Source organism: Hydra vulgaris, chromosome 15 (genome assembly GCF_038396675.1).
Source record: "Hydra vulgaris chromosome 15, alternate assembly HydraT2T_AEP".
In the NCBI taxonomy this organism is placed as follows: Eukaryota; Metazoa; Cnidaria; class Hydrozoa; order Anthoathecata; family Hydridae; genus Hydra; species Hydra vulgaris.
Genome location: NC_088934.1, coordinates 11,683,590 through 11,698,776, shown reverse-complemented (window position 1 = coordinate 11,698,776; position 15,187 = coordinate 11,683,590). Strand labels below are relative to the sequence as shown.

The 15,187-nt window shown below is 29.6% G+C and overlaps 1 protein-coding gene across 3 annotated transcripts in view; it reads left to right on the top strand.

Annotated features, from left to right (window-relative positions):
• Positions 1-15,187, top strand: part of LOC136072083 (solute carrier family 22 member 15-like) — a 68,973-nt gene that overhangs the window by 25,999 nt on the left and 27,787 nt on the right. For all 3 annotated transcript variants that reach the window (XM_065820281.1, XM_065820279.1, XM_065820280.1), the window contains one exon: positions 3,301-3,510. In XM_065820281.1, coding sequence (XP_065676353.1) covers positions 3,301-3,510 — 210 coding nt within the window. The remainder of the gene's footprint in view (positions 1-3,300; positions 3,511-15,187) is intronic.

The window sequence follows — 15,187 nt, the reverse complement described above, 5'->3', positions numbered from 1 at the left end:
TCCAATATAAGTTATCACATTATAAATAAGCAGTAAATTAACTCTTATTTTTACATTTTAAAGGTATTGATAGTTTATTTTGCTATTTATATATTTCTATATACTAGATATATGTTATATAAATATTATAACTATAGCTTTTACTGATTTTATTATAAGTCAGTCCAGTTTATATAAAAGTTTTTTTTTTTAATTTATATAGAATTTTTTTTTTTTTTTCTTTTAATTATCATAATAAGCATAAGCTTTTAATTTCAGTAATAAACTTGAAGTATGCTTTGAAGTCAGTAATGATGGCCAGCGTTTGGTTATTTTTCAATTTTTTTTTTCTGTTAATATATTTATAACTGTATAATTAAGTAAATTAATGTTCTTTTTAAGGAAAAAAATTACAGCTAAAAAAAATTGTTTTTATTCATCTACTTTTTTAAATCTATGGGCGATTTCATCAAAATGTCAACTTAGATATCCAAAATTAACTTTTAACAAATCCCAATAAATTTGGTATCAAATGCAAGCCAAAATTTGTTGAAAAAAAAGTGTCATCTATGTAGCAAATTTATTTCGGTAACTATGTTGAACATTCATAGCTCTATTGCAAGCTGCTATATGATACTGTACCTTTAACTGTTAGTTACAAAATAAAACTGGCTCACTGGTGACTTTAAAAATAGAAAGTAATTCATGTTCTACCGCTTCTATGCTTTATAGTGCACAGTTTAACTATAGTACAACTATACCGTCACGTCTGACACTTTTTATTATAAAAGTTTTTTACCAGCCATAAAACTTGACACTGAAAGGTACTGACTCATGTGTTCAATGTTGACTCCGTTAGGGTAGTGTATGGGTAGATTTTTTTAAAGTAAAATATCTACATGCTTAGCAGATTTTATAATGTCAGATGTGACAGTGCATAGTTTTTATGTGTGGTGCAGTGAAACTAATTGTGAAACTAACTTAATACTTGTGTACATATAAAATTTTTAAATAGTCAAGTCTAATGCTCAGAAGTGCAAAGAGTACAGAGAAAGACTGAAGCTAGCATGAAGATTTGACGCATATAAAATCAAGTACCAAGAGAAGGACAATTTACAATTTCTCAGAACTATTCTTAATTGCATCAAAACAAGTCATCCCAGTGTCGAGAATGTGAACTTTTCAGACGGTGCAGCTTCCCTGTTCAAACATAAGTTTTTGTTTATAAACCTTACCTTTATGAAGGTGGATTACATGTTGAAAAATCTTGTCTGGAATTTCTTCGCCACCAGCCACACAAAAGGGGCAGTTGATGGGGTGGTAGGAACAGTAAAGTGCATTCTTTGATCCAGAGTGCTAGCAGGTAAAGCAATTGTTACAAATGCAAACTCATTTTATGAATGTGCAAAGGCTGCTGCATCAAGCTTGCGACTGGTGCTCATCTCTCCAGATGAAATAGAATGTGAAAAGGAGATGCTAGAAGCCAGATGAGAAAATTGCAAGTTCTTGCCTCAGACATAATCATTTCACTACATTGAAGTTTAATAATTCTACATATTTGTTTGCAAAAGATATTTCAGTGATACAAAACAAACACTGTTTGATTTTGGAAAGGGAACGGTGGAGCTGTCAGAGACAAGCACAACCAGTGGTGCTGGTAACAACGAAACTGATGCCAGTGTTGGTGTTGTAGCCCAACAGGCCAAGTTTTTAGTCAGCCTGTGTGCTGGCAAAATTTGCTACAAAACGAAAACAGGTCAACTATGTTGAAGTCATAGAAACATGTAATAAGGATGGTGTTGAGGTTTCATTCTTCAGAAAGTGGTTGAGCATGTTTGTGAAGCCAGCTAAACCAGACAAAAGTTGGTTGCCTAAAACTGATATTTTGAGGGTCTTATCAAATCCTGGTTTTGACAATCAAGGTCATTATAAGTTTGATGTGGACCTGGATGCATCTTAAACTGCAGTAAACATCAAAGTTGAGAGTTTTTGGTTTTTATTTCATAATCTTATTCACAGTGGTGTTTTTTTGCTGCACGTTTACACTGGTAATGGCAGACTGTCACGCCTGACACTAATTATTTAGTTAGCTGTATTGGATGCAGTAGTTAAGAATGGCTCAAATAAACACATATTACAAATTTTATGTATCTCAGTAAGAGTTCTGAATAAATATTTTAGCAGTATTGTCCTTACTTTCACAGAATTTGCATTTAGAATAACGAAGGGTGCACAGCCAGTATTGTAAATAAAAAATCATAATAACATGATTAGTAGCACACAGCACCATTGTATTAACAATAAAAGTATATTAGCAAAGCTTCTTGATTTTATAACAAATGACACTTTTAAGCATGTCTGAATGTCACATCTGACACCATGGAATTGTCCCTATATAATATTTTTTACTTTTTTTTCTACCTAAAACCTAATACAAATTAGACTATATAATACTAATGGTAAATTTAATTTATCATAATATATATTTTCAAATTAAAACTTTGATAGTAAATTCGTTTTAGACTTTTTAAATAAAGTTTGTAGTTTAAATAAAAATTATTTGAGTGAGTTTTGACATTTTTCTTTCTTTTAAATGATGTTTTTTAATAAATTAATTTTTGAATAAAAGAAACAAAATTAGGTGGAATAAAATATCTATCGCGTTGTTAAAAATAATATTTTTTTTTCTTATTGCTTTCTGGTAAAGATAATATTACAGTGAAGGGAAATGTTTTTGTCATTTATTTTAATTCTGTTTTATAGTTCAAGAGAATAAAGAAGATTTATTTTGTTCCATCTTATACTCTAGGTCTTGTTTTATCCAAATTTATTACAATAGAGAATATATCAATGTTTAAAGACTAATTTCTAATTTGACTACTTTTATGTAGAACAGTATGCACATCCCCTTAACTTAGCATTTGTTAATTCTCGTTTATTGGTTTAGTTTTTGTTTCTTTAATGGTCTTTCAATGAATATTTATAATATATCAGTTAATTTTTTTAATTAAGTGTATAGAACTGTAGAAGCATAAAATCTCAGAAATACATCAAAAAGAATTTCATAGACTAGTTAAAAGGCATAAATTGATTGAGCCCTAACTTACCAATGGTAGTTATGAACTCAATTTGTTGCTTTGTTCATGAGCCTTGTTTGTTAAGTTTTATGTTTAGGAGTTATGAGAGTTGGATGTTTAGAAAAAGACTAAAATCGGGTAATAACAATATTAAAAGCCACTGCAAAAAAAAATTTAAACACTGTTACATAGAACTTAATTTATTAATGTAATAAAATGATCAAAATCATTATATTTTGTTAAGGTATATACCAGAATCTGTAAGATGGCTGCTTGTACACAAGAAAATGGTGAAAGCTGAAAAGATTCTTCGTACAATGGCTGCCAGAAACAAAAAAAAATGGCCTCTTGCTACATTAAAACCAGTAGTTTCTGTTTCAGATCCAGGCTCATTTATAAACTTGTTTGTTCCAAAAGAAAATGGAAAGAGTACACTTATACTATGCTTTTCTTGGTAAATTTTATATTATTAAATAAAGATTTGTTCTGATTTAAACATATATGTTAGGTATATATACAAAATGCACTGTATATACTGAAATTTCTTACTTAAGAATTATTTGATTTACAATAATGTGCTACCTTTAATATGGGTCTGTTCAATTTGTTCAGTAATTATTTTGTTGTATTGTACTGATTGTTAATTATGATAACTAAGTCTAAATATCTGTCTATCACTTTCATCTTAAAATCACTTATTAAAAACATAATATTTATAAACTTTTTTTGGTTTTTATATATTCTTTAAAATCTTAGTCTTTTTCAATATAATTACAATCACTTTTTTTTGGCTAAATTTTCTTCTCACATTTCGCAAGTTTTTTGCAGAATTAATTTGACACAGAAGGAATATAACTCAAGCACATCTAAATGAACAGTACAAATGAGGTAACACAAATAGTTTACACAAATTTTGTTAGCAAACATTTTTATACAAGATATTTTTAAAAAGCAATGTGTGCATCAAAAAGCACCTGAACTTCTTAACATTTTGATTTTCAAGTTTTTATTCTAATCTGGGATTGTAAAATTTTAGTATTGCTTGTACTTCCCTAAATTAACTTCAGTATTGCCTTCTAGTTTAATTTCAGTTACAAAGCTGTCCATACTTATCATAAACGACTACTGCTGCATAACCTCCTAAAATAACAGTATCAGTATGAAGCATATTCTGTTTCCAAAGTTTGAGAACTAATGTATAACTACTATCTGTAATACAGGCCCAACCCTGTTATCCCCAAGATTTATAAACTACTGAAAGCTACAAGTACCGGTTAGAGTTTTTACAAAATTGTACCTTTCTCATTATTCTTTACGTTGCAGTTGTAAGTCTGATCCTTATATGTAAATGAAGTTAACATCTTTGATTTTTGTAGTAAAAACATCATACTTGAAATGTTAGTATTTGGTTTTAGTATATTTATTTCAAAATTTCCTGTTCCATCATTATTTTTACAGTACTACTGATCCCATCTTTCCATGGAACATGGTAAAAAATTATCATTCAGTTTTAAGGTCAAGTTCCCTTACTTGTTGGCATAGTTTGTAAATGATTTTAAAAGTTTTGCAGTATCCTGGATAACTATTAGTGGAAAATATATATATATATATATATATATATATATATATATATATATATATATATATATATATATATATATTTGACAGATTTAGAAATTTTCCATTTGATGTTGTTATGATTAGTTGAAAAACTTAGTACACAAACGTTACATTTTGTGTGATAAAATGGTTTCACCATACTCTCCTCTTCTTTATCACTGATGTATGTAAAAAGTTAAAGTTACTGATGGATGTAAAAAAATACTTAGATGTTTTATTGGTAGCTCTGTATTTCATATTGGACTATGAAAGCATTATTTTTATGTAAATTTTTTATTTGTTAATTAAAGTACTGTTATCAAGAGCAATAAAAATATGAGCAAGTAGCTTTTCAATGCAAAAATAATAAAAGTTATAGGCAGTGAGGGTTTCTCATTCTTTAGAATTTAAAATCTTTCGCGTCACTTTGAACTGCAGTGATAGAATGTATTCAAGGTGTCAACCAATAAATGGGTTTTATGAAAACTTGTAACTTGTTCAGTACTCTTAACTAAATATCTATAGGGTTATTCCATATCAAATCACCTAGTTTTTTGAAAGTTCCCCAGGGTACCATCTCAGATTTGCTTTAAACTTTGACCACACACAGATCTTATGAAAAAAATACAATCCAGAAAATTCCAGCTTGATTGACCGATTTGTTCAAAAATTATGATTGAATTAAAAATGACCAAAATCCGAAAAATTTGTGTATCAGGAGCTTACAGCAGTTTTTTCGATTTTTGACAGACCATGACTTTTTAAATAAAGATGGTGATCACGTGAAATTTTGTAGGGTAATAGTTTTTTACCCAAATAATCCATTATTGCAGTTGTTTTGACTGATTTTTTACAGTTTTTAAGTTATTGTACCTTAAAGTTGCTAAATATTGCAACATTATAAATATTTTTTTGAACTTAAACGTGTTACAGTTTAATACTTACATACAGAAAGTGGATTTTTTTGTTACCTTTGTGTACTTAGGGTCACCACTTGTTAGAATAATCAAAATTATGCATTAAAAATTAATTTAGCACATGCAGCAGCCTATTGAAATCCCTTTTTTTTAAATTATGATAAATTACATTGACTTTGCTGGCATAGAAAATAGCGTAAACAGTTGAAATAAATTATGAAACTTTTTAATGTTGAGGTTCTATATTATAGACAATCACCAAAAAAATTTTTAAGACCTATACTCTAACTTATGACATGATTGTAGCCTTTTGAGAGTGATGATATTTTTAAAAGGAGAACAAAAAAATACCACTTACCACATTTAAAATATATACCTCAAATTTTATACAAACTATACTGTAAAAAAGTGCATTCAAAGAGTAAGATAATCATTTAAAAGAAAAAGTATGTATACATGAAACTAATTAGCTTATCTCTGATTTATATAACTCATAATACTGTTATAGTCATTACTAGCAAGAATATAGTCACGAGCACTTATACTTTTAATCAATGGAACCCAACACTGACTTGATCGTGCATCATTTGTCCATTTTAAATTTAATTTGTTTCTTTGCATAAACTTCACATTAACGTCTTGGTTTTCATTACAAATATCTACCACAAGCCCTATGTACCATTCTTCATTGTAAAAGCATGCAATATATTTACCGGGTTGAAAATTTGAAGGATTTTTTAAAATCAAATTAACATCATTTAACACATGAGTATCATAGGCAGTATCAGTAGAGATTCTTCGTAAAAACAATTTCTGTTCATCTGGTACAAAACAGTGATAGCGTCTTGTTCCCGGAACTGTGCGCATCCCTTTGTATTGTTTCTGAAGGTTAAAAGTTGTTTCATGGTTATTGATATCATCACTTGAAAGATAAAATATGTTAACACCTTTGATGTTTTTTTGAGCCCATGTAAACAGATCTTGTGGTGTGAGAATCTGATTTGTAATTGCTGCTCGTATACTAGCTTTTGCTGCTTCTCTTTTTATAGTACCTCCTATTCCATCACATGGACTTTTGCCATGTGAGGTAGCAAAGAAGTGATGCTCAGCATTTATTTGGTGATCTACAATGTGATAAATTAAGTTTATTAGACATTTGTAGTTTTTATACTGTGAAGCAGCACCATCACTGAAGTATTTAACTTTATTCACTGTGGGTAATTTGATTTTGACCATAGGGAGCAACTTTGTGAGAAAACAATGGACTCCTGATTGGTCATGAAAAGATGGTCAGAAATTAAGCAATAGCATTCACATACTCATTAAAACTCTGATTGACCTTCAAAATCAACAGCAGCTGGGTAAGTTTTCATCTAGATGTTGTAAAAATTAAATAAACTCTCCAAAAAAATTCTTTCCAAGGTGATCTTTTTCATCTTTGTAATAAACAGCAAATGGGTGTAAGGTAGTTTGATTGGCTTGCCAGTAAAACCCTTGTATAGAATCTTGTACAAGAAAACTATAGTTTTCTGCAAAATTCATCAGAATAATGCTGGTATATTGGTCTAATATTTGTTTTGCCTCTGATAAATAGGAAGACTGTGCTTCTTTGATAAAGCGGTAGTGGTGTTGTGGTAAAGCGCTCGCTTCATAAGCGAGAGGTTTCGAGTTCGATCCCCACCACGTCCCTGGTAGTACCGCGCTCAACTTGTTTCTCCGCGCAGCGGCCTTGTTCGTCGAGGTTTGTGTTTCGGAGTTATAGAGTTGAGAGAGGGTTATAACCACTATTAAGTAGCCTCCTCATCTGTAGTGGCCTTCTTGGCCTTGAGGAGGTGAATAACAAAAAAAAAAAGTGGTGGTGACAAAGGCCATAAAAAGTTTCACTTAAAGTTTCAATAAATTTACTAATGCTTGTTTGGACTGTAATAAGTGCAATTCGGTCAGTTGACACCCATTGTTTATATGTGATCTGATCATCAAAATCATTCTTTTCAAACACATTTTCTAAGTAAGTCTTCAAATTTATTTTACCAGGGCAGTTGGAACATAAATGAAACATGCAGTTTTGACTATCTATATTACAAACACATACTTTCATTAAATCTTTGTAATATATTAAATGGCTGTTAGGAAGAGCAGAGCACATCAACTTAGCATTTTGATGGTAAGAACATACACAAACTGAGTGGCTTTCACTACTATCAACAGTAAGGCACCACTTTGGCCACCGTTCACAGAACTTGCTGAATCCAACTTTGTGTTCAGGGTATAACTTCTTAAATTCCTGATGAAGTTCTTTTAAACGAACTAATATTAAGTGTTTTTGTTTATGAACTTTAACATTATTTATATGTACAGAAACAAAGTCTTTTTTTCCTGGACATTGTCTAGTGTATTCGTCAGATTCATATATTTCAATCACTCTCTGCTTAACAATATCCTCCAAAGGATGTCCTTTTTTAGCCTCAGGTTTAGCAAGTATTCCCTTTTCATTTTTCAGCTTTCTGGCTTTCTTAACAAGATGGTCTGAAACTGAAAATGCACAGTAAAGTAGCACTCTTATTTAAAACTGCCTTATTTAGGTCTGAAGAACTAAACTCCTCATCATCAACATCTTTGTCTTCATCTTCTTGACTAAATTTTCCTGTAATTTGTTCAAGTTTGAATTCATTCAAACAGTTGGTGCAAAGTTTTTGACCAGGTTTGATCTTAAGTGGACTTGCTGTTAAAATATCGACTTAACACAATCCCTTAATAATTTTTTTCTTGTGGATTTTAAACAGATCAAAGCAGTATTTTTGAGGCGCTTCATATCTAGAAATATAGGCTTTTTCATGGTGAAAACATATCTCCTCATTAAGTTCAAAAGTGTGTCCACTATTTTTATTTTTTTATTACTAATCTAAAAAGTTTAAAAAAGACATAAACATTAAATCTCTAAGAAACTAACATATATCAGACACTGATTATGACACTGATTATGTCATTATTATTAGTACAAATTAAGACATTATATCATTAAAAAGAAAACTGAATATATATTCATTCACAGATAAATAAAAAATATGCTACTGTCATCCCTATGACTAATTATTAGACTATGACCTAAGGCTAGCTCATAGTCTAATAACATTCTCCTTTTGAAAATATCATCACTCTCAAAAGGCTTCAATCATGTCATAAGTTAGAGTATAGGTCTTTAAATTTTTTTTGGTGATTTTCTATATATAGAACCTCAACATTAAAAAGTTTCATAATTTGTTTCAACTGTTTACGCTATTTTCTATGCCAGCAAAGTCAATGTAATTTATCATAATTTAAAAAAAAGGGATTTTTCAATAGGCTGCTGCATGTGCTAAATTAAATTTTAATGCATAATTTTGATTATTCTAACAAGTGGTGACCCTAAGTACACAAAGGTAACAAAAAAATCCACTTTCTGTATGTAAGTATTAAACTGTAACACGTTAAAGTTCGAAAAAGTATTTATAATGTTGCAATATTTAGCAACTTAAAGGTACAATAACTCAAAAACTGTAAAAAGTCAGTCAAAAACAATGCAATAATGGATTATTTGGGTGAAAAACTATTACCCTACAAAATTTCACGTGATCACCATCTTTATTTAAAAAGTTATGGTTTGCCAAAAATCGAAAAAACTGCTGTAAGCTCCTGATACACAAATTTTTCGGATTTTGGTCATTTTTAATTCAATCATAACTTTTGAACAAATCGGTCAATCAAGCTGGAATTTTCTGGATTGTATTTTTTTCATAAGATCTGTGTGTGGTCAAAATTTAAAGCAAATCTGAGGTGGTACCCTAGGAGCCTTTAGGTGATTTGATATGGAATAACCCTATATTTTGAATATAAATTACGAGGTGAGAAGTTTTTTCCAGGACAATCATCACACTGTGCAAACATGAATTCTTTATTTCCACAGAGCTTGCATTTTTCGTAAATAAATCCTTCTGTTTTACCAATATTTGTTGTATGAACTAGCAGTTTGGGATTATAGAAACTGCATGTGTACTACTTGCACTTAACAAAATGCACCACTTTGGTCTAAATTACTCAAAGTATAAGTATTTTATTTGAGTTATGGGTTATTTTCTCTTGACAACACATACATCTCCCTAAATTTATTCAAAAAGTAGTTTGTTTTTTTAATCTATGATCTTTCTGATGCTTTCATTTTTTTTCTTTCAGGAAAAATTTTTTTCTCCTGTTTAACAAAGAGTCATTTTAAAATAATTTTTAATAAAATCTTCTTTGCCTGGTATTCTATAACTGCAAAGTTATTTTGTACCTCTAATATCAAGCAACTTGTGAGTGCCAGTGTAAAAAATTGAACAATAGTCTTTTTTCCAGAACACAGAAATTTCTCCTTTATCAAGCCTATAATTTAATCAAAGTTTTTAGAACTCTTTTTAATACTATTTGTTTTATCACACATTTTGTCTGAGTAAAAACTGACATGACTTTCAATTTTACTAGTTACTTTCTTTACCATTTTGTTTGATGCATGCAACTTGAGCGTAATTGTTTTATATAAGATTTTGGAAAAAATATTATTATTTAAACTACTTCTAATCACGGCTAGCCATGATACACAAGCCAAGAGTCACAAGCCGGCTTGTGACTCTTTTGTCCCAGTAGATAGTTTACAAATATTTGTTAGCAAAAGTAGATTGTTTTTTTACCATACTCTAATGATTGCAACGCAACTAATTCCCTTTGGACAGTTGTTTAGAATATTCTCTTTGAATAATCATTAGTAATTGCTACACAAATAATTCCCTCCAGACCAATATTTGTCACACACTCTTCAGACAATCGTAATTGATTGGAAAACTATTTTCTTGGAGACAAATTCAGCACAAAGAATTTGCACATAAATGAAATAAAAAGATGTAGCACTAAACTTATGATAGTAATGATACAAGAAACTATAAACAGTTGAACAGTATATAATTAATTTTAATATATTTAATATCTAAACGTAAATAAAAGTTACAAATATCAATATGACTTTCTTTCTTTATATTACGCTAAAAATATTACACTTACAAACTAAATAAGAATAATAATGCATAAGTATTGAAATCATTGTTATTTTTAGCTCTTTGTAGAAAAAATAAAAATGCCTACATTTTTTAAAGACCATGATGGTTGCAGAAGGACAATGTGTGTTATTTGTTTGAAGAAAAGTGGCAGAGAAATTTCAAAACATTTTATTTCTGAGATTCATTGCTTGATTTCATCAGATGTGAATTTTCAGAATGAAAGAGTGCCACTTGGAATTTGTGTTACATGCCGTTGCAACCTGAAAAAATTGGGTGATAGAGCTAATGCCTTAAAGGCAATACAACTCTACAGTTTTGATTCCATTGTTGTGAAGCCATTAACAAGACTTACAACATGTTGTGATTGTATTATTTGTCAAATTGCAAAGGTGAAAGGCAAAGAAAAGCATCCATTTGAAAAGGGTCTTGCATCAAAATCTTTGCAAGAAGAAAGAAAGTCAGTTGAAAAACGATGCACAAAATGCTTGTCTATCATTGCTCGTGGAATTTCTCACAATTGCAGTGATACAACTCGCCGTGCAAACTTATATCAATTTGCATTGGAAGACTCTGTGAGCGCAAAACAAGTTGCTTCATCTATCATTGCATCGAAAGAAGCATCTTTGGGCGGAACAATTCGTCTTGGTCAAGCTCATGGCAAACCTCTTCCAATAAGAAAAGGCTAGTTATTTTATTATTCTGTACATTCTGAGCATTGCAATTTATATGTGAAGTAACTGATTTAGTTTTCTTTCTTAAAGAAAATCTGCAGCTCATTCACTCTTTCAAGGCCCTTTGACAACAAAAAGTATGGTTGATATTTAGCAGAGTATTGGGCTTTCAAATAATAAAATCAGAAAGCTTAGATCGTTTCTAAACCAAATTAGTCCAGTTTGTCTTTTTGAGGCAAATTTTCAACAGAAATTTGCATCAGCAGGATCTAGTCGAAAAGATTTTTTCATTGCTACCAATGTAAAATTGCCTGATTCTAATGAGATTTGTGACATTGTTCATTGTATCAATTTAAAACCCTGAAGGAAAACATCACAGTTTCAAAAGATTTAATGAGCTCGGACACTGTGAAACTGGGCCTTGATGGTGGAGGATCCTTTTTCAAAGCTAGTTTGAGTCTAATTTCTGAACACCAAACAGAACAACAAAGTCCAGTGAAAAGTCAATTAAGTTGGCTTCAAGTGAAAATTTTAAAAGCACAGGTGTCAGAAAGCAACTAATTGTAGCAATCTCTGAAAACACCCTTGAAACATTTGGCAATATCAAACTGATTATGGATCTAATGCAAGTTAATGAATTAATTGACAAATTGATTCTGTCATGTGACATGAAGCTTGCAAATATTTGCAGAATTCAGTCTCACAGTACCAAGCATCCTTGCTGCTGGTGCAACATTGACAAATTTGAACAAATCTGGCCAACTCAGAACATTTGGAACAATCAGAGAGCAACATCAAAAGTTTATTTTATCTGGTGCTAATCTAAAGAAATCAAAAGAATTTGAGAATGCTGTTGATCCACCAATACTTCGATTCCCAGATAAAAACCTAATCTTAAAAGCCATTCCTCCAATGGAACTTCATTTGCTTCTTGGCGTTGTTAACCATCTTATTAAGCACTTGGTTCAAGTTTTGCCAAAAACAAAAGAATGGTTGACTTCAATACATATGCCATTACAGCCATACCATGGTCGTCACTTAATTGGCAATGATTGCATGAAGTTGCTGAAAAAAATTGACACTCTGAAGCAGATAACCGTGGCTCATAAGGCATTTGAAGCATTATCCATTTGCCATGTTCTACATTTGTTTCTCCAAGTTGTTAATTCTTGTTTTGGATGCTCACTCTCACCAGACTTTGAAAAAAAGATTCAAGAGTTTAAGAGCAATTATCTAAAGTTAACTGCTTCCGATACACCAAAAGTTCATGCTGTCTTTTATCATGTTCCACAATTTCTAAAGCACCATAAAACTGGTCTTGGAGTTTACTGTGAGCAAGCAACAGTGGCACTTCATTCAAACTTCAAGCCTCATTGGCAAAGATTCAAAAGGATTATGTCTCATCCAGATTATTCCAAACAGTTGTTGAATTGCGTTGTTGATTACGATAGCAAAAAATTCTAAGAAACACAAAAGGGTACAACGAAGATATTTGTGATAATTAAATTCAGAAATGTTATGAATAATAATTTTATATATTTATTGTGCATTTTTTTATTGTTATCTATTAGTTTTTTTATAGTAATATAATAAAATATATATTAAAATTATTTGAGCTAATTTAGGCTTTACAATTTCGAAACAAAGTATTTGAGTAAGTGAGAAAATTCGTGAAAAATTATAAATAAAGTAAAAAATTGGATTTTATTCCAGGATTTTAAAATTTATTGTTATGGAGTCCCCAATATATATAGAATCAACTCTCGAAAGAGCAATTTTGGGATATTTAGTCGGCAAAAAAGTCAAAATTTTCAAACCGCATTGTTTTAACATCCAGATTTTTAAAAATAATAATGAAAATAAAGGGTTTTTATACTTTTATTTTGTTGGCTTTAACATGCTCTGATATCATAAGACCAATAGGACACATTTAAGTAAAATAAATTACTTGGTATAAATGGTAATTTAATAAACAAATTTATAATACGCAATAACCCATTTTCACACTTGGTAAGTTTTATCTATAAAAATTGTTATATCAAAGCAAACCGTGTGTTTTTCAAATCAAACAATGTGTTTTTAAGTTGTTAAGGTAATTAATTGTCATACTTAACTATTTAGGATATCTAAAATTATAATAAAATATTTTTTACTTATATTAATTGTTTAAATCAAAATTAAATGCTTAATCAAATTCCTATTTGCAAGCTTTTTTTTTTGTTAATTTATTGAAAAAGTGCTATATTTTTGCATATTGCTATATATTTACAGCTATAGTTTTATATATTTCTGTTGTTATTTGTCTTCTAAATGTATTTTTTGAATTTTATATTAAAAAAGCATTCTAGTTAATTAATTTTATAATTTTGCTAGTCTTTTTTTTAAGGGAACGTTTTTTTAAGCAGTGTTATGGAAGCTAAATCATTTTGGAAAAATCAGATCAATATTAAAATTGCAAATCTCAGAAGCTGTTCAACTGTTTTTTGCGTGTCAATTTTTTTCTGTGTGAGCATTTCTTTGTCAAAATTTTTAAAAATTTGAGTGGTTTGATGTGGACATTATACTTGACTTGATTACCAAACCACTCACTGAGGGGTTAAGTATAGATTTTCTGCATATGGATGTCGCAAAAGCTTTGATTCAGTTACACATCAACCACTCTTGGTGAAACTATATGAAATTGGTATTTGAGGTAAACTATTGAATTGGTGTAAAGGTTTTCTTAGCAATAGAATGCAGTAAGTGTTACCTGGAAAACATGTATTTAAATGTAAAGGTGTTTTAGATAGAGTTCCTAAAAAATCTGTTATAGATCCATTACTATCTATTATATTCATAAATGATTTATGTATTAGCAGAGGCGTGGTGGCCCCAGAGGCTAAGCGGGATTCCCGCATGGGCTTTTCACTTTTTCATCTAAATATGGGCCTTTTGGCAAATTTTAATTTTTTCTACATTTTAAAGAAATTCCAGAATCATTTAAAATATTTATGTTAGCACAAATTAAATTTTATTAATCACTTGATTTCAAACTTGATTTTTTAAAATCAAGTTTGAAATCAAGTGCAAAATGCTAATATATTTGCGCTCAAAGTTAAAACTTTGTTTTAGTTAAAACAAAGTTAAAACAAAGTTTTAACTTTGAGCGCAATTATATTAGCATTTTGCATAATAATAATATTGCTCTGAAAACAAAGTAGATGTTTTAAAACGTATTATGATATTTTTTTCATGAGAAAAATAATGAACCCATAATCGGTTTTTAACGATCGTAATGTTGACAAAATAAATTTAAGAAAGTCCGCAGACCCAACAATAGTAATAGCTATTATTATTATTACTTAAATTAATTTAATTTAAAATTTAACCCCAAAACATTTTTCTTAAATGAATTAAATCGCAATACATTTACTATATAGTAATTGTATTGCGTTTTAATTAATTTATAAAAAATATTTTGGTGTTAAATTTTAAATTAAGTTTTATATAAATAAGGATCGAACTCATGTTTTACATTTTTGTAACCTTTCGAAACAGATATAAACTTCTTTAATAATAAATAAAGTTTTTTATTTTTATACAGTTTATATTATTGTATGTAAATAAAGAAATCACTCCGCAATACCCTGTCCTCAGACAGATTTAAAAAAGGATGATGAACTGCTAAATGAAACTACATTATAAAAACTTTTATGTTTAAACTATGTCAATAACGGCACAAATTTTTAGAGCGGCATTTTAGTTGTTGCAAGTTTATCCTAAAATGTTAAAAAAAGTTATAACACCGAATTAAACAAAAGCATAAACTAAAAAGAACTTTCTCATAAAATAAAAAGAATTTCTTAATTTTCAAGATTTTCGATATTTATTTTAGAAAA